This window comes from Dermacentor albipictus, chromosome 1 (genome assembly GCF_038994185.2).
Source record: "Dermacentor albipictus isolate Rhodes 1998 colony chromosome 1, USDA_Dalb.pri_finalv2, whole genome shotgun sequence".
NCBI classification, from domain to species: domain Eukaryota; kingdom Metazoa; phylum Arthropoda; class Arachnida; order Ixodida; family Ixodidae; genus Dermacentor; species Dermacentor albipictus.
Genome location: NC_091821.1, coordinates 37,739,584 through 37,764,496, shown reverse-complemented (window position 1 = coordinate 37,764,496; position 24,913 = coordinate 37,739,584). Strand labels below are relative to the sequence as shown.

The following is a 24,913-nucleotide window of genomic DNA, read 5'->3' as shown; positions in this document are numbered from 1 at the left end:
CTTTAATATTTAAAATGCAGTATTTGCTATGTTTTCGTGAAATGCTGATATTGTGTGTCGCTACTTTATTCTCTTCACAACTAGAAGTTGTAACGCCAGAAAAGCGTTTCCAAAACTCTGTGCTTCACACGAAACACACTATGTTACATTTTGACTTGCTAGTACAAATCCTGACGTGAAATAACTGTATATTTACTGCGTGGCGCGTTTGAGATTGACTACTGTTCTTTATAACTTAGGAACTCAGATATTACTGCACAGCTTAAGAGTAGCTTCAAGAGGTACTGGAGTCCCTGCATTTATTAAGATTCTTTGAAAAATGCTCTCTTACTTCGTTTAAGGACTTGCACTAATGAAACATAGGCCTTCATTTTCTTTATATATGGATAGGAACAATTAGTTGTCCAAATTTATTACGATTTGCTAGGCTGACTAAATATTGAAAGCCTGAATCCTGCACGTGTAATTAAGAGTGTAATTTGAGTGCGAAGGGCATGAAAAATATTGTGCTTCACCGTAGAAGATTTTCTGGCAACAGTTCTGGCGCTTGTTAATATGAGCGGGATAGCTGTCTCAGTAACTTTGCAAAATATTACAGAGTCCTTTATGCCGAAGTGACGATGAAAGTTTACAATACGGCTTCAATCTTCGCAATCTTTAAACGAGCTACCTATTGCATTCGATGTCACCGTGCATCCTTCGAGAGCACTCATTCAATCAGGTTCCTCTGAAAGTTGAGCACATTAGTCATCACACGCCCTTAGGACGTCCCCTTCCTTGGAAAACCTCCTGAATTTTAGTTTAGTAGAATCTCGCGTGTAACTAGCGATGGGATAGGTACGAGGTTTTGCGACCTTCGCTCCATTATGAGCCAAGCAATGTATGCCGTCTTTAAAGCAGCGCGTGCGCAAGAGTTGCTGTTGGGGTAAAACAATGTTTGTGCCCTTGTGCGTAAATACTTTCCAGGGCCTGAAGAACTTGCGGGAAAGCACTCGTCGGTGTAGCACGAGTATGCCTTTGTGTTTCAAGGACCACGCGCTCTTTAACTCTTACGGTTCCCCTAAGGAGAGGGAAGTGATTTATGTTGAAGTACACACACGCACAAACAAGGAGTAATGTCGGCCTTGATTGCGAAAACGCCGTTTAGCGATAAGAGATCACGGAACTGAGCAATCGAAAGAATAACGTATACATTAGGTACAGCTGCCGACTGCTGCTTACTTTTCAGCACTATCGCTAATGAAGTGACGGCGGCTTGAAAGCGGTTTGGGTGAGACTTGTAGATGGTGTATAATAAAATGCAGAGGTTTTCGCAAGAAGCTCCCCATACAGCGGCGATGCCAAAATATGAAAATGCGTACAAAATATAAGAAACACGAAGTAGCGTTTGCAACATGCATGCTTCAGGCGGCAGGATAGTTGGACTTTCACCAACGTGTTCACATTGAGACAAAATAGTTGAAACAGATTAGTGGTGAGACTGACTAGTTTGTGACAGCATCCCTTTAGGTTCACCAGGTGTCAAAACGGTGGCTACAGCGAATACGCTTAAAGTCCACTTCCACAGAGTGATTATACGGCGCAAAATATATATTGCGATGCGCCGCTGAATACTTGCGAAGCTACTTAGATGCAGCAGCCCGCATCTGAGGTCAGAAGAGGCCTGAAAGGAGCATTTACGAAGTCTTGCAAACTACCTTGTAGTGTTCGATTAGAATGGTATAGATAGCGCCACAGGTCTGCCAACTGTAAGGCGAATCTGAAGCTATGTGTATGGCGTGGGGGAACGCGCATCTGTTAGTGGGTTGGAATAATATGAGTCAGAATAACCATTTTGTGAGTGGGCTTTCACATTGGCTATTAAAGAGTTGCTTGCGATTTATTCGGCATTCAGAAACCGAGAGTGATCGAAACATTAAAAAAAATTCGATGTCCTCCTTTTGCTAAATGTGTTTCTTTCCCCCCTTCGCTCCCCCAAACAGCTTCACTGGAGTCGCTTGTCATATTGCCCAAGATGTGTCATTCTGAACAGTAAAGTTAGTGAATACAGATGGACGGCCCGTTGCTGACAGCGATTTCTTGTTTGAATTCAGCAGTGCAGCATCATCCGTGCCTGCTGCGTTAGCCGACCCATTTCCGACCCGCTTTTACAATATTACGCATCTCACCTAACATAACATAACTTGATATGGCAATCGCGAGCAGGTTTCACTGCCGCAGCTCAGAATGAAGTCACCACAATAGCCCTTCCTGACGCAATACGGTATAAACCCTGTCTGAACATAGCCGAATGTCTGACAAAGCGCGACCTTATGCTGCGTCACATTAGAGAAGTTTTTTAGCATCCTTGTAATATTACTATCTTGTGCAATATCTGGTATATGATCTACACCGCGGGGTGCCTTTTAGGCGAATATGTTGCATTGTCACTGACATTTTGATGACATCCAACACGCGACCATTGTCCGACAAAGGCAGTTCAACGCCTATCATTCCTGCTAAAGTTCTTTAGCTTTCTCTTAAAAGGAGCAAACAACGTCGTCATAAAAGCCAAGTGCACGAAGCTTCCACTCGAGCTACGGTGGCTGATATTTCCGAGCCTCTTTGGAAAGTCTAATGGATTTCGGAGGAGACGTGACAGGCAGCGTAGTGACCCGTCAAAAGTGACGTCGTCATTCAGGGCGGCGGCAGCAGGCACGGGATCGAGCCAAGCATTGTGCGCTACTCGTGACTGGGGGGGGGGGGGGGGGGGGTTGCGAACTGCTCAACAACAAAGAAACGGCTAACGGGGCCCACTTTGTTACGAAGTCCATACGCGCTCCAGCTTTGTGCGGTTACCTTTTGTTCGTTTTGATGCGTTCGCTTTGCGCAAAACTCGTGAATTTGAACGACGAACGTAAGTAAAGAAAACGCAACAAAAATAGGAGAAACGCAAATGAGACATGCAAGAGCGCAAAGGCAGGAAAGAAAGGCGAGATCAGAGAGTAGGAGGCAGAGCGGAGAGGAAAAAGAAAAAAAAAGGAATGAAAAAGAGGGAGACGAATCTTAGCACATGCAAAGTGAACACTCATTGTGCGCGTGTGTGTCTCTAGTAATGCCGTGCGTCCTTCGTGCAGGCACGCGTGTGCGCTGGTTCCGAAAGAGCCGAGCACTAGCGTTTCGTTCCCCACTTCTCTTGTTCCGAGTCATTGGCGTAACGCGAGCGTGGCCCGTACGCTTGCCAAGGCGTTCCCCGCCCTACTCGAGAAGGGGGCTGCGCCGCGGTGCAAGCGAGAGCGTGACTTCGTACACTTGCCGTCTCCTTGGAGCCGCCAAGGTCGCGCTTTCCGCGTGCGCCCGGGCCGACGGACAATTTCCGAAACGAGCCCAGCGGCGCATGTATGTAACGCGATGCAACATTTGTCCAAGTAGTGCTACGTCGTAGTATAGTTGGAATGGTGGTTAGAATGACATCACTCTCGCAGCATTGCTTACAACTCTCAAGAGACGGTCGAAGCGGAGCTAAGGCGGAGTACTGATGACACCTGGTTATGTACGTTTTGGAAGGACGCCATCGTATACACGAGGGACGCTGCAATGACTCGACTTCGCAGTATTTCTGCAATGCTATAGTATTTCCAATGCGGGCACTCCATTCCAATATACGGACCAGCGTTGATATAAAATGTCGATCCGGTATCCGCGTTTACACGAGGTGTAAGAGTACCGTAGGGCGCCCCCGTTACATTTGCCACATCATCGCATTTATGTAATGCACATCTGCTCGTGCCACCATGGCTCGCATGTAGAACGTCAGGTCTCGGGTGACGGCGGCGCCGCTCGTGTCACGTGTTTGAAATGCGAATTCGTATGAATTCCTATTGCCTACCTAGACCCAACGTGAGCGCGTCGCTAGCGAGTGGCACAAAACGCGCACAAACCATTTGAAAAGTGATTCCCCTCCTTTCAGTGCAATGCCTTATACTCGATGCGATCTTCCTGTTCATTTACCTCTGCCTGAAGTACTTATGAGATCACGTTCCCAATACGTGATGCTCATTTTTATGAATCCGGCCTCCCTCAACTAACATGATATGGTGCCCAATGCAGGCAATTCATTCGAATGGGGCTAGCGACGAAGGTGGAAGGAATACGCTTTAAATAGAATGGGAATAATGGACGGTTGTCTTACGCCAATCCTGATGATTTTAACACTGTTTAAGTTAACAGCATACAAACGTAAAAGAAAAGAAGGGAGGAAGAAATGTTGGACATAAAAATCAGTGCGCGGGGAAGAGACGAAACCGTTTGTTACAATATTTACAGGCTGCTGCTACCGCAGAATGGCTGACAGCATCTCACGTAGCATGTCCAGTCTTCTTTCTCTTCGCGGAGCGAAGAGGTCCTTTAACGGCATGCTCATACGCGATGCCCCGTAACAATATAACGCAGCCGCTTCTCGACGACAATTTCTGGTCGATGTGAAACTTCAACGAGCCCAGTCGAGGAAACGCGTAGAAACCTGTCACGGCATGGCAAGATCAACGCACGGTGTTCATACCCCATCTCAGGAGATAAGCCACGCGCTGCTGAGACGCGTGATGACGCCCTGCAGTTCAGTCATCGTGCCAGGCCCCCTTTTTCTTCAGCCACCAACACCCTCCGTTCGCGTGCCCCCTCTATATTTAAAACCGCGCCCAGTTCCAAGCTGTGGTCGCTGCCACTGGTTGTGCCTGTTCTAGAGCTGCTTTGAGCGAACTCCAGGCCTCTCGGTTCAGTTCCAGCGTTGCCCTCTCAACAACAACAAAAACAAAAAAAGAAAAAGTCAACAGTAAACGCAGGCGCGCTCTGGCGCGTTAACCCACTGGCCCGGCCTCGGTGCCCCAAACAAGCGACGGCTATAAATGCGCGCATCTGGCGCACGCTGCAATCGCAGTGTGCTTAGCACTGCGTGCGCAGCCATTTCTCTCTTCGACTTCTGTGTCGGCGATTGCACGCTTTTTCAGCCGGCGCTCGCCGCGCGCCGCTTGTTTTTAAGAACGAGAGCTAGGACGGGTACTTGTCAGCTCGCGCTGCAGCGCTTGCGTTATGCGTTCAACGGTTGCGCTGACAGTCTGCTGCGAGCGGAACGAACCCTGCGCGTAAATTTGTGCGCCACCTATGGGTCTCGCGTGCGGCTGACACGCGGAGGCAGGAGATCCGGTGAGGGACGACCGCGTATTTTGAGGGACGCCGAAATGCGGGGGTCGTATACGTATAGTTTTCAAAAAGGATACAACATCTGTCTTTCTTTGCTCTCGTAAAGGACAAACAAGTACATTCGTTGTCTACATTGCAAAGAAAAAAAAACAGAGAGAGAGAGAGAGGTGGGGAGGGAGAAATAACGGACGCAGAAAAATTTGACGAACTTTAAAACAAAAATTTCAGGCATTGAAAGATATCCCCTCGCGAGTATGTTATATGAGGTGTGGTGCTTTTGGAGCGGCATCGTACAAATCATGACTACGCCTTTCTTCTGAAAATACTCGCGATTAAATTGGTTTTACTAAAGCTGTGCGAAGTGGCATAGACAGCAAATAACGCTTGCAATGACTACAAGATGATGGGGCATCCATGAATGTTCAAAAGAAAGACGTTGTATTAAAGCGTAAGATCTGTGTTCCGTCCACATCACGCCGGCCCGTAGGCAAATTGAATAAATAAATTTGCAACAAAACTAAGGAAACACACTACAAAAATGCAAGCTTGGCTATGAAACGCAAGTTGCAGTACTAAGGTGTTGCCCAACTGTTCCTATCGGCAATCACCCCCCCCCCTCAAAAAAAAAGAAGAAAAGCAAAATACTCCTCTTCGCTGTATCACTATCCATTTCGTTAGGAGCTTCAAGCGCCTTAATTGCGTGTCTGCGCGTGAGTGCACAAGCGCTAACGGAGAGCCTATGGGTGTCCGCCTCAGTGTTCGTATGCTGGAACGGTAGTTGATATGTCTCTAAATCCTAAGGCAGTTATGGCAAGTTCTGGGTCAGTAAACCTAACTATAGTTGTACTTGTAGCTGAAATTATAATGCTACTGTCTCAGTATGTGCATAGAAGCTTCAGCAATGGTCATCCCGAAAGAAAGCGATAAGATGCCAACGCATGCATGCACACCGGTGCGTTCTGCTTGGAGTACAGGGCGCGTGTCATACCATGCACACTGTGCATGACCTGGGCAAACGGCATTTCGCAGCTCACTTAGCAACATGAGTGCCCAACGGCGACAAATAGAAAAAGAGTGTAGGGTTTCTTCTAAACCGATTCCCCATACAGGCTCCACAGAAACTACAAAATTTTAAACGAAACTGTGGAGCTTAGCATCCCAAAACAACACAACAGCCCCCATCGGGATGTATGCGACCGCAGCCGGGAATCGAACCTCCACAGGCCTGCTGCTATGCAGCTTAATGCCATAACTACTGTGTCATCACGGCGGGTCCCCAGCAATTTGCACATCCGGTTAGCGTATTCGAGAAGTATGACTTTCTTCTGTAGACACTTTATGCGTATCAAAAAAAAAATCCTAGCTAATAATTTACCTGTTTCGAATACTGTCACCAAGAACGTGGCTTGCTATTTGATGCTGCATAGTGAATCCATGATAGAGTGTATAAGTGCGACTGAACGAGGGCGTAGAAAGAAACAGATACACAGAGACAGCGCTGTTTCTGTGTATCTGTTTCTTTCGACGTCCTCGTTCAGTCACGCTTATACACTCTATCATGGATTCTAACCAACTGCCCCGCCAACGTGTTTTAACAAAGTTCATTTGCAAAGTGAAATATAGTTCTCCACTAATTTACCCTGCAACCCGAACGCTTTGCTCCCAACTATATATACCGGCAAGCCAGATTACTTTCCAAGTAAAAAATAACTAAAGAATGTATACAACGAAAACGATAATAACGACAAATATATAGACTAATTGTAGCTTCTTGTTGCGCGCCTTTTACAAGCGAAGCTTTTCTTTGCGAACCTCTTCGGGTTTTCGTGACAGTGATTGCTGCGCGGCTGTTCTCTTGCGGAATAGACCAACCAATCACAGCGGAGGACGCACGCGATGTCACCGCCGCTTGGTCCCTTGCGCCACCACCAGATGACGCTCGCGTTCACGCATCCGCGGCATGCAGCGGCCGTGTGGGGAAAAGAATAAACACAAACTCGTGTTTCGACTCTTTATGCACTCACAAAAAGCTTCCCTGTATGTAAATTCCAACTCGTTGGATCTGCTGTTTATTTTTGTAATTCTGTCTACATTATTCCTGTAGTGAATTCACTGCCTATAATTCAGGCTTCCATAGCGTATGCTTTTTCTTGATATTCTTGAATCACCTTTTCTTAATTTCGAATTCAAACATCATATCTTTAAACTTCATAAATTTGCCAGCTGAGTAATCATGTTTACTACGACACTCCTCATCGCAGGCAGCAACAAGGTGGGCCGTTTGGCCAAAACATGCCCATGACTCCGGGTGGATCAAGTGATCCCAATAGGATGGCCTTCGCCTCTAATCGCACCCCGACTACCCCACAGTGGTCTGCTCCATCATGGCCACCAGCGCCGGAAACCCCAGACGCACCAGTCTACTGCAGCACGGGCGGACTGTTCCCCATGCATGGGGGCGGACACACGCCGTCCACGGGCCAGAGGTCGGCGTCGCCCAACGGCCGGTTCACGTCGAGCGGACCCAAGTTCCCCATTCCGCCGCCTCCGCCCGCAGGCGCCATGTCCCCGCCGACACAAAATACGTTCGGCATACCGCCGCCGCCACCGGCTGGACAAGGGAGGTCGCCAACGTCCAGCGGCGGCTACAGTCCCAACACCTTCCAAATACCTCCACCACCACCACCCGGTGGTCGACCGGGAAGTGCCTCGCCTTCTGTCCCTGGCGGTGGACGCAGCCCCGGTGCCTTCTACATACCACCACCGCCATCACAGTCCCTGGGAGGCATGGTATCCTCGCCAACGAGTGCCCCTGGGGGCTACGAAGACCAGTCGTACTCGTACCCTCCGCCACCGCCGCCTATCGCATCGTCGTCTCCGGTGCCGGGTGTTCATGGTAGCGGCGGACCATTCCGCCATGAGCCGGCCACACCACCCCCTCCGCCACCTCCGCCCGTTTCGCAGCATGTTTCTGCGCCGCCGCCGCCACCGCCGCTGCCTCCAGTACGAGGCGGCGGCCCAGGAGGACCACCGCCGCCGCCACCTCCACCGCCACCTCCACCACCACCGTCGGGTGGTGGACCTACCTGGAAACAGAAGCAGGTCAGTATGTCAGAGACACTTCGACATGCCTCTGTCACTTCTTCCTCAATCTGGCCTCCATATTGACATAATAGAACAGCAACCATACGGAGATCGTGAATCAAGGTCTGAGGTACGAGCAATAACGTGGGAGACGGAACTCAAGAACAGATGATAACATAGGCGCTGAGTTCTTTGTTGCTCTTCCTAGCGTCCCGACTTAGCACGCGATGCTGCTCCAGATGGGGACGGTCAGCAAAGTTTGGGAGGGCTCACAAAGAAAACTTTCCTTTTAAAAATGCATAAATTAGGACAGAACGAAGATCATCCTCGAGTTCAACTACGTGATCCCCGCGACGACTCAATGATTACAGACTTCAGCCTTTCGGCACTAAGTCATTTGTTAGATTGCTCACAGTAGCAGTCATACTGCAACAATTTCGGATTTCAAAAATTCTAATAAATTGATCTTTAAAGCAGCAGAGAATCCCGGTATGTTATGGTATAATATGAAAAACTTTATTCAGGTGCTCCAGGTCGCGCTAGATTCCTAGCCCGAAGCGGGCCGCTCCCACGTCCTACAAATAATCTAGTCCGAACTCACAAAGCTTTTTGTTTGTAAGCGCTGTTTGTAATTGGCTGGCCGCCTTTGCTAACAGCATGTCCGACATCACGATTGGCAAGCAACTGCTCTTACGAAAAGGCATAGCGTAAAGACATGTTTGTGAGCATGGGTTTGAATTCACAAAGCTTTTCGTTCGTAACTGTTTTTTGCTATTAGCCGGCCGCCTTTGCGAATATATGTCTAGCACGAGGATCCGCTGGTATTTTCTCTCACGAATAATTCCAACGTATAAACTTTTTGCGAATACGGGCCATGGATCATGCAGCCTTCCACAACGGCGTCGCTCATGTGGTATGAAATCTGGTCAGTTATTATCAGTATATAGAAGTACGGCATTGCACAAACTTTTGTTCACCATAAAAAAGAAGAAAGCGTTTTATCGCAGAAGTGGTTTTTCTCGAGGCTATCCGCGGACATTCGGCATGCCCCATGGTACGCGCGCTTCAGCCCGAAAGGATAACCGTTTCTTACCCGCTTTCCCCCATCATGGGAGGGGAATGGTGTTGCATACTTTCGCTACGCTTTACTTCACCTGGGCCTCAAAGTTCAGGCGTTATTTCGGTGATCTTCTTGATATTGCTTCGTGATTCTATGACAGAACAACTTGATCTAAGGCAAAACAACTGCAACTTGGGCAAGTAGGAACAGATTCATCATAAACGATGCGCAACAGAATGTAGACACAAGCAGAGAGCACAAAAGCTGCGTACTTTTCATTATTTGTCCAAGTTTTTTTTTGCACAGCGTTTATCGTGAATCTAGCCATTAGTCACACACATGGAGCTCGCGATGTCACTGATGATGATGATGATGATGATGATGATGATGATGATGATGATGATGCTTTTAACTGGCATCTTTTTCGAAACGATGCGGCGACAAATAGTCATCTAGTATATGCTTGAGCTAATCAGGTTTTACTGTACTTCTATTGTGGTATAGTAAAATTTTGCCATTTTGCTTATCAAATACATATTGGCAACTCCAACCAAATGCTCGCCCCTAGCCGCCGTGCCGAGAAACAGCTCATCCAGGTTCAATCTTGAAGCGAAAGAATACCTCCTATCACGACATGCGCTGAATGCCTCGTAGTTCTCGAATCGTCGTGGGGCCGCCGGACACAAGCCTGAAAATGAAAAAAAAAATAATATGGATGTCGAAAGACTTGTGTCATTATGCGTGTCATCGCGGTGAAAATACAGCAATGTATGATTTCATCTTTTCGCGAAAGAAGCAGACGATACGCATCGGAGAGTGATTTGGATGAGAAACTTCGCATGGGGAGAAGGTGACAACTGATGCTATGCCGGTTTGTTCGAAACACTTCACTCGGGACTTCTTTCTTCCCGGCGAGCACAACATTGCCTTCAATACCTTGCTGGCGTTTCAAATCGCGGAGTGTGCTTTGTTTAGGCAGGTGCTTTAATAAATTATAATGACGTACGTTTAAGCGTAATTTGGCTTTGTTCGTTCATAGCTTTCTGTCCCAGCATTAGCGTTACTAGTGTTTTAAGCAGCAGGAATGTTCTCGCTAAGGTACTTTTGTCTGCAGGCATGGTAGCAGGAATGATGACTGCCTCGCAAGGTCTGAAGTTGCTCATGACGCATGCCGCGAGGCGACATATCGTTTTCATAGCATGCTTTAGTTTAGCGGTGCAAGCAGAAGATGCTGTATTCTCAATCAACGCGTTGAGTTGTCAGTTTATTTGCTCGCAAGAAATTTAGGAGCAACAGGAAACAGCGTCCGTTTTAGCTTTGGAGCGTTCGATCTGCGCACAGCGCCGCTGTAGTGGGTTGTACCGTACCCATAGGCGCCAAACCAAACCAAGCTATCCCATTTAAACCAGGTAGCCTGGAGTTGCGCGTTTCCGGGTTTTGCTATGTGGTCTGGTTATCTCCTTTGTGTTCCTACTGGCTGTGAACCCGAATCAAGGCCTTCAAGGAGGCAGACCATAGAAAGCGTTTGGCCGTTTTCTCACAGCTTATTGATAGACAGCCTAAAAGAAGTTCGGCAGGCTTATCTGTAGAACCGTACACAAGACGTTGAAGTTGAAACAGTAAGCCTTTAAAATTGTAAGTTTTGTCTGGTGTTCCGCAGGGTTCAATGTTGGGGCCATTACTGTTCCCGATATACATAAATGACATTGCAAATGATATTGATGATCATGTGACAGTGAAATTGTTTGTGGATGACTGTGTTGTGTAGTCTATTATGGACAGTGTCTCTTCACACTTAGAGCTGAATAAAAACCTTTGTAAACGCGCGGATAAGTGCAAACGAAAAGGAGTGAGACGTGTTTCTTCTTAATCAGTATTATTGCGTATAATTACAAAAAATAACCGTTAAAGTTTTGCTTGTTGTGTTAAACGATAATATATTCAAGGAGCCTCTTCTGTCAAGTATTTGGGTCTAACGATCAATAATACATTGAACTGGAATGAGCATATCAATGACGTAGGCACGAAAGCGCTTAAGAAACTCTGTTTCTTGAAAAAGAAGCTCAACTACTCTCCATCAGCATATCTGGCAGCGTATCGCACTCTGGTTCTCCCGGTACTTGTGCACGGTTGTTGTTCGGTACCCTTATGTTAAGGCTGTTGCGAGGGTGCAGCGGATTCAGGTCGAGGCTTGCAGTTAGATTCATTTTAGCTAACTACTGCAGTACGTCATCGCTGTCTAACGTGCTACAGCAGATCCAAATGGAACCGTTCCAAGCTCGGCGATGCATAGCAAGACTAACTGTTTGCTCTACAACGGCAAAACTGGACTGCCACGTGATAAGCATTTGCTTCTTCCGTCGGAAGGGTCGTCCTACCTTAATCATACTAAAGTTGTGCGTTCTTGTTTTCCTAAGACGAAGCTTTTTCAGAAATCCTTCTTTCCATACAAAAACGAGCAATGGAATAATCTGCCTGAATTTGTTATTAACTGCAGCGATGTTTATGCATTAGAAGATTACTAGAAAATTGTTGCACCTTCTGTAACGTCTCCTGCTTGGACAACACAGCTGTCCGCAGTATTACGAGATCAATCAATCAATCAATCAATCAATCAATCAATCAATCAATCAATCAATCAATCAATCAATCAATCAAGAATTTTCCGCGTGCAAACCTCAGCTTCATTTCCTCGGAACCTCCATGTTCGGGCAATTAAAGCAATATCCGCGGCGCCATGGAAAATTTCCTTCTTGAATCCGATTGACCGCCCTTGCAACATTCGTTTGCTTAGCCCTCTTCTCCGCCACCTACACTATGGATCTGTTTATATCAATCTTTAAAAAAATGCAATAGCTTTTTTTTTTGCAAGGGTTCTCGCAGAGAATTTTATTTCACTTATCGTACACTCAGGACCAACGCATTAAAGACGGAAGTAGTTTAAAAGAACAAGATGAATTATATCGAATACATCGATCGACACAATCTCTGAAAAAATGCAATAAATTCTTGTCGTGTTACGGCTCTTGCCGCATATTGAGTAGTATTCGAATCAGCTAGGGAAAGAAATGAGCACACACAAGGATGGCGGGTGCGATGACAACTCTATATTGTAAACGGCATGCTTAATTAGGAAATAATCAGATGAAAAGTTACGTAACACGCTATCAATAGACGCGTTTAGATGGATGCGACAGTGGCGCACCGCATTTCTAGCGATCGCATCCTTGTAAATGTTGGCAATGCGCTAGTTAGTTAGTTATTCGTTAGTTAGTTAGTTAAGCGTTAGTTAGTTAGTTGAAGTCAGTAAGTTAAAGTCGTTTTGAATCGTTGAGGGTCACCTGTATCGGCTGTGAACGCAGGAAGGTGGTCTTCAGGGGAAAAATTCACTAAGAGTTTCGATCATAAGTGCCCTTTGTCATTGACCGGCCACCTTCGCGAATGATCATGTCCAGCATCAGGAGTGGCTGAAATTTTCTCCTACGGACAATTCTAGCATAAGATTTTTTTTTTTGTGAATGCGGGCTCAGGGCCAGTATTCACGGTAGAATTGTTCGTAAGTGAAAATTTCAACCAAGCTGTTGCTATAGGCTAACCATTCGTGAAGACGGCCGGCCAATGGCAAAGAGCACTTAAGAACGAGAACATCTCTGAATTAGGCCCCAGACGTTTTGTGAAGGAACGAGGGCCTGTATTCACGAACGGTTATTACGCTAGAATCCTTCGTAAGAGAATTTTACAGCCAACCTTGATGATGGACGTATTATTAGCAATGGCGGCCAGCCAAGGGCAAAGATCACTAATGCAAGGAAAAAAGTTTGGGAATTCGGCCTGCTTGTGGAATGTCAACATCTTGCAGAGTGGGATCGCAACCTTTTGTCGATGGGCAATGCGCGATGAGACGTACTGAGGAGGAGAGACGAATTCGTTAGTCAATGATTGATTATGATGTATGCGGTGAAAAAGGCACGAACGAAAAGCTTTACGACGAGATGCCAGTGATGGTAGATGTAAACTATATTTCGTGTCAGTGACGCTCGCGGTTGGAGTATAGTTAGACAGGATCAAACGCATGGAGTTATGCTGAACCATTTCGAGGGAGTGAATTAAATTGTCGCGAAAATGACGTCACACTCACGCGGAGTATTTCAGCTATACGCGCCTCACCATCTTTTTCACATTTCCGCTTTTTAGTTGCTGTCAGAGGATACGTATCTCGCGCCCGCACCCCCACCCCCCCTCCCCCACAAACTTTTTTTTTTACCACTCACCTAGAGTGGCTATGTACTGTGCTCTCTGTTAAAAACGGTCACAACACCTCATCTGACAAAGAAAAGAAAGAAGTGTCGCTGCGTTCGTGACTTGTCACGCACAAAACTTGCTGTTTACGTATAATTACAAATATTTTTATTTCTGTATCTGCCTGGCAAATATATTTCCTAATTATCATAAACGTTATACTTCACCCTGATTTACTTTCCCGTTTAGGTTTTTTTCTCTCTCCCCTTCTCTTTAACCTTTAACCGCCGGCTTCGTAGCCAATCCCCTGTAGTGAGTAAGCGCCACAAGTGAGGAGCTAGCAAGCAAGCAAGCGTGCAGCATCATGAAAAGAGCTGAAAGGAATCAAGGGCGCAAAAAAAACATGGTTTGTGGCTGGAGCATGGTTACCCCAAGGTTTGTGTGGACTCTGGAGGGTACTGCGCCGCTTAAAGCCAAAGGTGCGGAAGCTAACGACCGCATCGTACCAGGCAGTACTATGGTATAGTGTGCAGCGGCAAGTGCCGAGAATGTAGGCACGCAGTGACAAAAAAGAAGAAATATTACCGTTCGCTCCTTTAAAGAAATCGACTCCAAGCGCTGATCACTGCAGAACGCACCGAGAGTGCTATTAGTGTGGATGTCAAAGTGACGCTCTCCAGTTTCAAGAGTTCCGCGTACACTGTCGTGGCCTTATGCTGTTGCGAGTAGCTTATTTAGCAGAGACACAAAGAACCGCGTAATTTTTTTTTACGTAGTACTAGAGGTGCTGCGGTCATTCGCTTTAGACGTTTCGTAATACTGAATGCTTGGTAGACTTAATGACTCTGGTTCATTTTCTTAGGAAAACTTGATGAGCAACGTTTGCACTTTCACCGGCAACAGTCACCGGCAGTCAATGCCTGAACGGCTGCACATTGCTGTTGCAGTGTTTCGTCGATTCACCGCACCATCCGTCCAATGCATCATTTACCACAGCGCGAGTCTCGTTCATTCCTGTTCTGACCATTGTTCCTTCCATTCGTATGCATACTGGATGTCACTGAACTGCCCGTCAGTGTTACAAAAATCTGGACGAACGTACACGGTTGTAGTGTTCCATGCAATACCGTGCCATTTTTTTTTTTGTGGTCTCATTACCCTTCACTTCCACTTTTACAGGAGGCTGAGAAGGCCTCACAGAGGCAGTCAGGGTGTGGCTACGACCCTGCCCAGGTTGCGGCGCAGGGACCGCAGGACGGCACCCAACCTTTCTGCTACCTACCTCCCCAGCTGGTCGGCACGCTCAACAGCAAGGATAAGAAACCCTTCACATACACGCCAGGCGGTAAGTACAGGGCACAGCTGGTCACAGTTGCACACTCACATGCGTACACGTGTACCTCGATACTGTTTGAGCCTGATCATCCACTAATTGTCCACTACGTGTTTCTGATGGATGTAAGCGCGGAGTCACCCCTGCTCATACGTCGCGGCTCAAAGCCATTGTGGATTTTCATCTTATTTTCTTGTTTGTCGAATGTAAGACTTATTTTTGGTGTACAGTTTTGGGCGAGCTGAGAAATTGCAGAAGGATAATGGGAATGTCTGATCGTGCCATGTCTTTCTGCGCCGTAACCCCTTACTTACACATCAGCCTATATATATATATATATATATATATATATATATATATATATATATATATATATATATATATATATATATATATTGTTATGATGAGGTGCGTTTATTTTACGAAGAATTGATGAAAAGGGGCCGCGGGGAGACCGAGCCGCTGCAAAGACAAGCGCACTTCGTTCTCCTCTTCCGCCGTTCTTCTTGTAGCTTTAGATTAACACTTCTCCCTTCACAGACGAAGCCCGCTGAGCGAGTAACTGTTACTCGGAGTCGCGGGGATGACAGCGTTTCAGGCGGGCGATGTGAACAAGCTGCGTCTTCTTAGACCTGTAGCCATTAGAAATGAGACGAGCAATCGAATAGGTCACATCACTTAGGCGCTTGGTGGTGACGAAAGGCCCGGTGTAACAAGCCAGAGACTTCTAGCACAGGCCGCGCTTGCGAAGTGGTGTATAAAGCCATACTATGTCCACTTTGTCGTACGACACATTCTTATGGCGTGAATCGTAGCTGATCTTGGAGCGGTCCTGGGATGTTGACGTACGCAGCTGAGCTATGCGGCGTGCTTCCTCAGCGTGGCAAAGAGCCTGGGCAATAGAAGAGTCCGCATGAGGAGTAAAAATGTAGAATGGTGTCAAGGAAGCTGCGTGGTGGTCTGACATAAAGAAGATAGAAAGGAATGTAGCCGGTAGTTTCATGCTTTGCAGTGTTAGAGAAGTATGTGATAAAAGGCAAAATATCATCCCAATTTTTGTGCCTGGAATCGACATACATCGAAAGCATGTTGGGCAAAGTTCTGTTAGTGCGCTCGACGAGTCCATTTGTCTGCGGGTGATACGGGGTCGCGTGGCGAAACTGGCAAGCACAGAGACGCAACAGCTCTTCGACTACGTCGGTCACGAACTGGCGACCACGATCGCTCACAATAAGACGAGGGGGTCCATGACGCAGTATAACGGAGGACAGGAGAAAGATCGAAACATCAAGAGCCGTGGTCGTTGGCATCGCTGCGGTTTCAGGATAGCGCGTCAGATGGTCGACGCAGACGATAATCTAACGTTTGTCGTTTGTTGAGCGCGGGAATGGGCCGAGAAGGTCTATTCCAACTATTTCGAAAGGAGATGATAGCGCCACAGGGTGAAGGAGTCCGACCGTGGCAGTATTAGGGCGCTTGAATCGCTGGCGCTTATTACAACTGGCCACATACTTTTCTATATCCCGTAGCATACTAGTCCAGTATAATCGGCTCTGAATGCAGCAGTGTGTTCTGGTGAAACCTAGGCGCCCAGCTGTCGAGTCGTCGTGCATAGCACGGAGCACGTGGGTTCTCAAATTCTTAAGGACCACTAAGAGGAGGCGGGCGCCATCAGCCGTATAATTCTTCTTGTAGAGCAGGCCATCTTGGATGACAAAGCCATTTTTACCTGTTGGTTGAGCAGCTGAGGCGAAGAGGTCATCCAGGCTGCGGTCGTCACGCTGCTCTTCCCGGAAAGTGGCCAGGTCGGGAAAAAGAATTTCGTCGATGGCGGCCAGAAACTCATCGAAATAGTCGGCGTCACATGCACTTGTTGGTAGAGGGAGCCTCGAAAGACAGTTGGCTTCCGCATGATGTCGGCCTCTCTTGCAACGGACTGCAAAGTCAAATTCCTGCGAACGTAGCGCCCATCGAGCAAAGCGGCCAGACGGGTCACGGAGACCAACCAACCAACATATGAATGGGGATCAGTAACGATCGTGAAGCGGCGCCCGTAGAGACATGGGCGGAACTCCTGGACTGCAAAGACGACAGCGAGACACTCTTGCTCAGTCACGGTGTAATTCTGTTCGGCCTTGCTCAACGAACGGCTGGCATAGTCAATGGCATGCTCGGCGTCACCAAAACGCTGGACGAGGACGGCGCCGAGGCCGATTTCACTCGCGTCGTTGTGCAATTCTGTTGTGGTCGAGGGGTCAAAATGGCGAAGTGTAGGTCCGGAAGAGAGTAGGAACTTCAGTTGACGAAACGAGGAATCGCAATCTGCTGTCCAGCTGAAAGAATTATCGTTGCGAAGGAATGAAGTCAGCGGGTAGGCAGTATCGGCAAAGTTGAGCAAAAAACGTCGGAAGTACGAGCAAAGACCCAAGAAGCTCCTCAGCTCGCGTTGTGACTGCGGTTGTTTAAAGCCGCTAACTGCAGCGACGGTCTGTGGGTCTGGTCGCACCCCCTGCTTCTCCACTAAATGTCCAAGTACTAGCGCCTCTCGTTGGCCAGAGTGACATTTCTTGGAGTTGAGGGTAAGGGCAGCTTGTTCAAGGCATGCCAGAACAACGTCCAGTCGATGGTTGTGCTCTGCAAAAGTGCGGCCAAAAATAACGACGTCGTCTAGATAACACAAACAAACCTCCCATTTCAGGCCGCGCAGTACCATGTCCATAAACCTTTCAAATGTGGCAGGCGCGTTGCACAAACCAAACGGCATGATATTGAATTCGAACAAGCCGCCTGGGGTCACAAAAGCGGTTTTCTCTTTGTCAGCTGAAAGCATGGGTATCTGGCAGTAGCCCGATCGGAGGTCTACTGATGAAAAGTAAGATGCGGAATGAAGGCAGTCGATAACGTCATCGATCCGGGGATGTGGACACATATCCTTTTTCGTCACAGAATTTAGACGCCGGTAGTCAACACAAAACCTCCAATACCCATCTTTCTTTTTGACGAGGGTGACCGGCGCAGCCCAAGGGCTAGAGGAATCTTGGATGACGCCCTTGGCTAGCATGTCGTCGACCTGCTGAGCGATGATCTTGCGCTTTGACGCGTACACGCGGTAAAGCTTATACCTGATGGAATGTGCGGACCCCGTGTCGACCCTGTGGCGAGCCCGCGTATAGTTGGAACGCGAACTTTGTTAGAGTTCTGCGCGAAATCAAATAATGACGCATGCTTGCTAAGGACGCTGACCAGGGCTTGACGCTTCTCTGAAGACAGTGACTTGTTGATCATCTTTAAAAAAGGTGACGAGTCTTCAGGAACAATGTGGTAAGCCCCGTGCTCTCGGGATTCGTGTGACGTGTCATCAGTTGAAACGCCTATGCTGAGACTGGGATCCACTTCAAAAGAGGCAAGGCGCATACCGCTGGGTAGCACAACAAACTTGGAGGCTAAATTTGACACCCACAGTGTAGTTTTTCTGCAGACCACAGAGAGGACGCATCGAGGTACGAGCACACTTTTCTTCACAACCATCGAAGGCACAGACTCAACAACTGCATCAAGCACGGCAAGCAGCAACTCGAACTCTGGATAAGGAACGTGCCGGTAAGACATCTTCAATGACGGCGAGAGTGCGGGACCAGGTAGTAGGTTGGTCGGCAACAGGAGACAGGAAAAGCTCACCAGTACCGCAGTCAACAGTGGCACAGCACTGTTGTAGGAAATCGAGGCCAAGAATTACGTTGTGAGTGGATTGAGCAAGCACTGCAAATTCGGCTTGATAGACGTTATCGGAGAAATAAACGTTCGCGCCGCTCACTCCAATAGGTCGGAGCAACTCGCCATTCACAACACGAAATGCATTAGCGTTATCCCAGCGCAACATCACTTTACGACCTAGTCGGGTTTTTAAATCCAGGCTGACAACGGAGACACTCGCTCCTGTGTCCACTGAGTCCAACGTGGCAACATTGTCCAGTAAAACACGAATCTTGTTATGACACATGGTGACTGGCGGAGACATAGGGGCGTGTAGTTGATGATGACTGGCGAGTTCACCTCCATTGGTCACGCCGCCTAGTTTCCCGGTGGCGGTGACGTGAGACGTCGTAGTGGCGATGGAGACCTCCGCTTACGTGAAGGCGGCGGCGTCAAGCTCGGCACAGAAGCTGGTGAGTCGCTACGATAATTCGCCAGGTGGTTTGTCCTGCTATCGGAGTCAGAAGGCCAGCGTGTCCCGCCGCCGTGCCGATTGCTACGTCGATAAAAAGGGCGCGGTCGCTCACGGGACGGTGGTGACGTGCGACGGCGATGAGGACAAAATCTGGCGACCTGACCGCGAATACCGCAATGGAAGCAGATTAGGCGCTCACGGGACGCGCCGAAATTGTTAGTAGCAGGATAACTGGCACTGCCGTCCCACTCTTGAGAAACTGCAAGTGGTCTGGGTGAGTAACCGTCGTGGAACTGATAACTGGGATGCGCGTTCATAGTAGGGTTTGGCGGTCTTGAACGAGGAGCGAAGTTGTAGGCGTCTACGGAGGCGGCGTTGATGCACGTCTCACGGAAGTCGCAGTAAGAAAAGGGCTCTCGAGCCCGCAGATTCGGGAGGGAAGCCGCCTCTCATCGATCAAGCTCTTCGCGCACAACTTGCTGAATAACTGACACGAGGTCGCGTGGAGCTGGGACCACGGCAACTCTGGCGACGTTAGTTACGTTGGCCAGGCGGTCGAACTTCGGTGTGATACGCCGAGCTTTCAAGGCTTCAAATGTACGGCAGTGCCGAATGACGTCAGTTACGGAGTACAGACTGTCTTTTCCGATGAGGAACTGGTACACGTCCTCGGCGATCCCTTTTAAAGATGACCAACATTGTCCTTCTCTGTCATCTGAGGGTCCAGGGCCTTGCACAACTTCAGCACTTCCTCGATGTACGTCGTGCAGGTTTCGCCGGGAACTTGGGCTCGCTGCATTAGGGTTTGCTCTGAACTCTTCTTTTTAGCTGCTGGATCTCCGAAGCACTTCCTGATTTCGTCTACGAACATTTCCCGCGTCGTCATGTTTTCTTCGTGGTTTTCGAGCCACACAGACGCGGTTCCCTTGAGGAAGGAGGCAACGTTGTTAAGCTGGGCGGTGGCATTCCAACCATTGAACCGACTTGCGCGTAGGTGAAAGCTGAGCCATCCGTCCACGTCTTCCCCGGCTTTTCTGGCGAAAGTTCGTGGTTTGATGTCGGGCTGCCATTGGGTAGCTGGGAGAAGGCGGCGGGTTGTCGCCGTCGGAAGCCATCTGTGGGGGCAGACCGGCAATTCGGCGACTTCAGCGAAGCTCCACGGATTGCGCTTCTGCGGGTGGTTCGTCGTAGTTCTTCGGGGGCGCCGTTGTTGTTCCCCGCACCTCCATCAAAACTGTTACGATGGGGTGCGTTTACCTAAAAATGAATTGATGAAAAGGGGCCGCGCCGACACGGAGCCGCTGCCAAGAGAAGCGTACTTCGTTCTCCTCTTCCTCCGTTCTTTGTGTAGCTTTAGCGTAACAACATATATATATATATATATATATATATATATATATATATATATATATATATATATATATATGTGTGTGTGTGTGTGTGTGTGTGTGTGTGTGTGTGTGTATGTGTGTGTGTGTGTGTGTGTGTGTGTGTGTCTACATTACGATGGAGACCGAACCCAGAACCTCCGCAAAGGGCGTGTGCAGTTATCTCTTACCGGAGGAAAAGTAATCTTTCGGTTCACTTCTCCCTTTTCCCGCCTTCATCGTTTTCTACATTTAAATTTCTACCACAGCCAATTACCCCTATGCTTTCCTTGGCCTCATTGCCTGGTGGCTGTATATGGCCGTGATTAAAAAAATCGATCCCCTCTGTTTCTCTTCTTCGCATTCATATATTCTTTTCGTACCTATATGTGCAGCTTGCATGAAGAAACGCGAGCCGATCATAAAGTCATACGAGCGTTCATAAGCTCTGTATATATAGTCGTTTTATTGTATACTCAGCCTCGTGCGTGTTTGTACAACTTCCAGTCATTTACCAGGGAACGGCACACAGTAGCCGTCGCATCGAGGCACGAAGGGTTGCGACGTTTATGCTGGGCAACTGCCATAAGAAAGGATAATTATTACGAGGAGATACTTCAAGAAAGTGGATATTACGAGGATTACGAGGATATACTTCTAGGAAGAACCGTCATCATGAACGTCGCCCGAGTACTTTAACGCAAAGTGATCGAACCGAGGTGGGGATCGGTATTAGTAGATAAGCTATGGGGGCAGCGAAGAAATTAAAGATCCGAGGCACGAGCCGTGGGCTGGGCGTAGACGATTAATTTCGGAGCCAGCTGGTAAGCTCTCACTACAGTCTTCCTCATTTCCCGTCATTACGGCGTTCGCGAATAGTCCGTCCTGTAGGTGTGTCTCAGCAAAACGTGTTTCCTGCAGCGGAAGGACGAAGCCTATCACTCTCTGTTTAGGCTTGTGCGATTACCCCATGTCTTAGAGCGATCAATGATTACGTACATGAAGACTGCTCCCCTATTTTACTATTTCACGGCGTTTATTGCTTGTGACTACAGCCACATTGATTTCAATGAGAGACCGTTACTATACGCAAAGCAGACAGTACTTCACTACTTCTAGACTTCAATTTCACAATTGCAACATGGGTCATGAAATGATTTGTTAAAAAGTGAATTAGCTATCTCTTTAACTAATTACCTGGACTTGCGATTTGTCGTGCAAGTAATGTCTGCCTCTTCAGGTATTAACCCACCTAAACAGGTCTGTTTGACCAAAAAAAAGAAAGAAAAAATGCATCTGTTATAGTGCGTCAATCGAAGTGAATGCTTTCAAATTATTTCGCTGAATTGTGTATAAAACAGAAGTTCCAACTTCATACTTAGTGGACAAACGAGAGCGCTGTGAAGGTGGTCTGTATATACGTTCTTGCTACGCATAGGTGAGCTGTTGCTTACACTAGTCTTACTTGAAGCTCAACGAATATGTGATTATATGCATAGAGTATTATTATTATTATTATTATTATTATTATTATTATTATTATTATTAGTATTATTATTATTATTGTTGTTGTTGTTGTTGTTGTTGTTGTTGTTGTTGGTGTTGTTGTTGTTGTTGTTATTATTGTTGTTGTTGTTATTATTAATAATCTAATACGCGTCAGTCGACTGGAATGGCGTTTGTGGATGTGTGATATTACTAATCGGGTCCAAAAATGTTTCTAAGCATATATCATCACCGCTTTGCTAACACGGACACTGGACTTTGTCCCAGCCACAGTTCGATTATTGTCATTGCCCATACTTTGCTGCCGATGTTTCATCTCCTCCTCCGACCTCCTCAGTTGTATCATGTTTCATATTCCACGCAAGATCACCACAGAACAAACATTTCCATGTTTCTACCTATCATCACCAGCGCTCAGCCGTCCATAGAATAGAGTCTTTAAAATGCTTATTTTCATCATCTGGATATTTTTCATAACTCGCTGTCATTGTTCTTTCCCGAGCTTTGCGTTGTTGTGTCGTAATTTCACACATTGTTCAACTGCCCTAGCTTCTCCTCCCTTTTCTTCTATAGTTACCTTGCGCTTTGTGTATGTACACTATACTTTTCATAATTGTTCTTTTCATTCATTCTGCTTTTATGCTTATATTCCCCTGCAGGTTTTTTTGTTTGTTTGTTTTGGTTTTAATGTATGCGTGCGCCAGCGCTCAGACCTTACTGTTGTTCCTGCGCGCGGTAAATACATCATCGATTGATTGGTTGATTGTTAATAATAGTGGTGAGTGGAATGCCACAGTCTTACGCACGTTGCAATTACTGAGTTACAAAATGCTCCATTTCTCTCTGTGTTTAAGAGACTTGAAGAAACCCAAAAGAGAGATGTATGGGAAGCAAACCAATCCACCAAATTGCACCTGGCGCTTGCTTTTCACTGTGCGTCTGTATCGCACGTGCGTTCAACATTATGAAAGACCAAAAGTACTTTTGAACGCCATTCTACAGTGACAGCTGCATTAGACACACATTGCGAGGTCATTTTTTCGCACCGCTGTGGAGGGCGTAAGAAGGCACTATCCCAGTGCTTCCAACAACGTTTCTCTAAGGCTTCTACGAAGCACACGAGGAAGCTGCTGCGATGGCGAACTCTAAACCGAAAGAAGGTGATGAAACCTTGGATGGGGACTCTGTATGATCTTTTCTATGGATGTGATGCCGCCAGAGCTTGCGTGGCTGCAGCCACACATCTATATATAGCTGCACGGATCTCACTACCCCGGCTTTCTTCCAATAGCTGTCGCTTGGCTTCCCCTTCTGTATAGCCAATGTTAAGAAGCCTTCGCCTTTATCCGTCTTTTTTTCATATCTCCGTTCTTTTTTATCCTGAGTTCCGCGTATCTCACGTAGTTCAATGTGCTTGCGAAGAGGTGAACCTTAAATGTGGCCATTCGGCAAGAAATTCGGCGCGCAGTTCTCCTTCCGCCGATGCAAAGTTTAGAGTGCTCGAGTACACAGCGCTTCCGTAATGCGCAACGTCGAGCACTCTGTCTCGTGCGTCACGGTTCCTTTCTTTCTTCCTTTTTCGCGCAGGTTTGGACCTGTCCGAGATCAAGTCTCCGCGCATCCAGAGGCGCATCAACGCTCGCCAGGAAGCGGCCGCCGCCCAGGGCGAAGGATGGGGAGACCCGCCCAACCGTCAGATGGAAGGGTGAGCGCGAGCCCTGCATTTCCCTGTCGAGACCGAAGCGGTTCTTTTGTTTAATCGTGTACTCGTATAACCTCTCCGAACGAAGGGTTCTCCCTCGCGCTGCGCGTGCAGACGCACGTGCAATTCTGGATGCGCGTCTTCTTTTTTTTTCTACTTTTTTTCTCCGCGGCGTAGCGACACAAAACCTTAACGGGACCATTCCGATAACACGACTCGAACCATTCAAGGAACTTCGCAGGGCGTCGCCTGACTTTTTTTCTGTGCATGAATGAGGTGGCCGTAGCGTCGACGCTGCCGTACCAAATGTCTCCACTAGTCGTGGAACAGAGACGTTATGCACGCTCGAGGAACACGGCGGAAATGACCCGAAAGAACGACCCGATGCGAAGCGGTTTTGTAAACCTGCAGCATTTTTGCTCATCTCCTTACGCGCCGTTGCAAGCGCAGCCACTTAAATTCCGTCACCTTATCACTCTTATTATCGCGAAAGCTTCGTGCGTCCTGCCTGAAACGGAGGTGCGCTCAACTATAGCTGCCTTTGTGCGTGAGTGTGTGCGTGCGTGTTTGTGTGTGTGTGTGTGTGTCCCAGGGCGTCGTTTCACCGTCTTCAACTGCCCACTGCGCCTCTTGGTAAAAATGTCGTTAGGCGATGTTCACGCTCAATGGAGCGTTGAATGTCTCTCCAATGGCAAACGTATTTTGTGACTCCTTTTTTTTAGTCTTTCCAAACAAATTAAGTAAGCATCAGCGCCTCACGTAATATTTCGTGAAGTAAGCCATAAAATTTGATCACATTCCTCTATACACTCGAGCGGGAACAGACTAGTCGTTAAGGTAAAATTTTGCCTGACAAAGTGTGCGTGAAAGAGTTTGCGGGTAAGGGTAAATGACACCGTTATGTGCAAAGAAAAGCTCTGCGCGCTCGCTGCAAGATTCGTTGAGAACAAAGTTTGGGAAAAGCCGAGAAACTGTTCCTAACTTTCACAATAACTCCTCGATGGCGGATGCTGCTTTGCATTTGCGAGATGCGGGGTAATGACTGGACTGTTTATCACGCACTCTCACAGCGTGGTGACGATAAGTGCCGAGATAAATTCGGTAATGCACCCGTGATTCACGAGGCGCGCTGTAGTGGATTAATTTTAGAAGAATGCTCAACAGCTACTCGGGCTCTTTCATGTGCAACGAAGTCTTAAAGGGGCCTTGCAACACTTTCAAGGAGGAGGAGGTGGAAGACGTCGGCCGCAGGCGGTTCTCGCCTTGCTGGAATTGC

The 24,913-nt window shown here is 47.6% G+C and overlaps 1 protein-coding gene across 3 annotated transcripts in view; it reads left to right on the top strand.

The window, feature by feature from the left end:
* LOC135901070 (uncharacterized) overlaps positions 1-24,913 on the top strand; it is a 108,806-nt gene that overhangs the window by 38,437 nt on the left and 45,456 nt on the right. For all 3 annotated transcript variants that reach the window (XM_065430742.1, XM_065430743.1, XM_065430745.2), the window contains exons 2-4: positions 7,440-8,280; positions 14,741-14,906; positions 23,523-23,640. In XM_065430742.1, the coding sequence (XP_065286814.1) occupies positions 7,440-8,280; positions 14,741-14,906; positions 23,523-23,640 (1,125 nt within the window). The remainder of the gene's footprint in view (positions 1-7,439; positions 8,281-14,740; positions 14,907-23,522; positions 23,641-24,913) is intronic.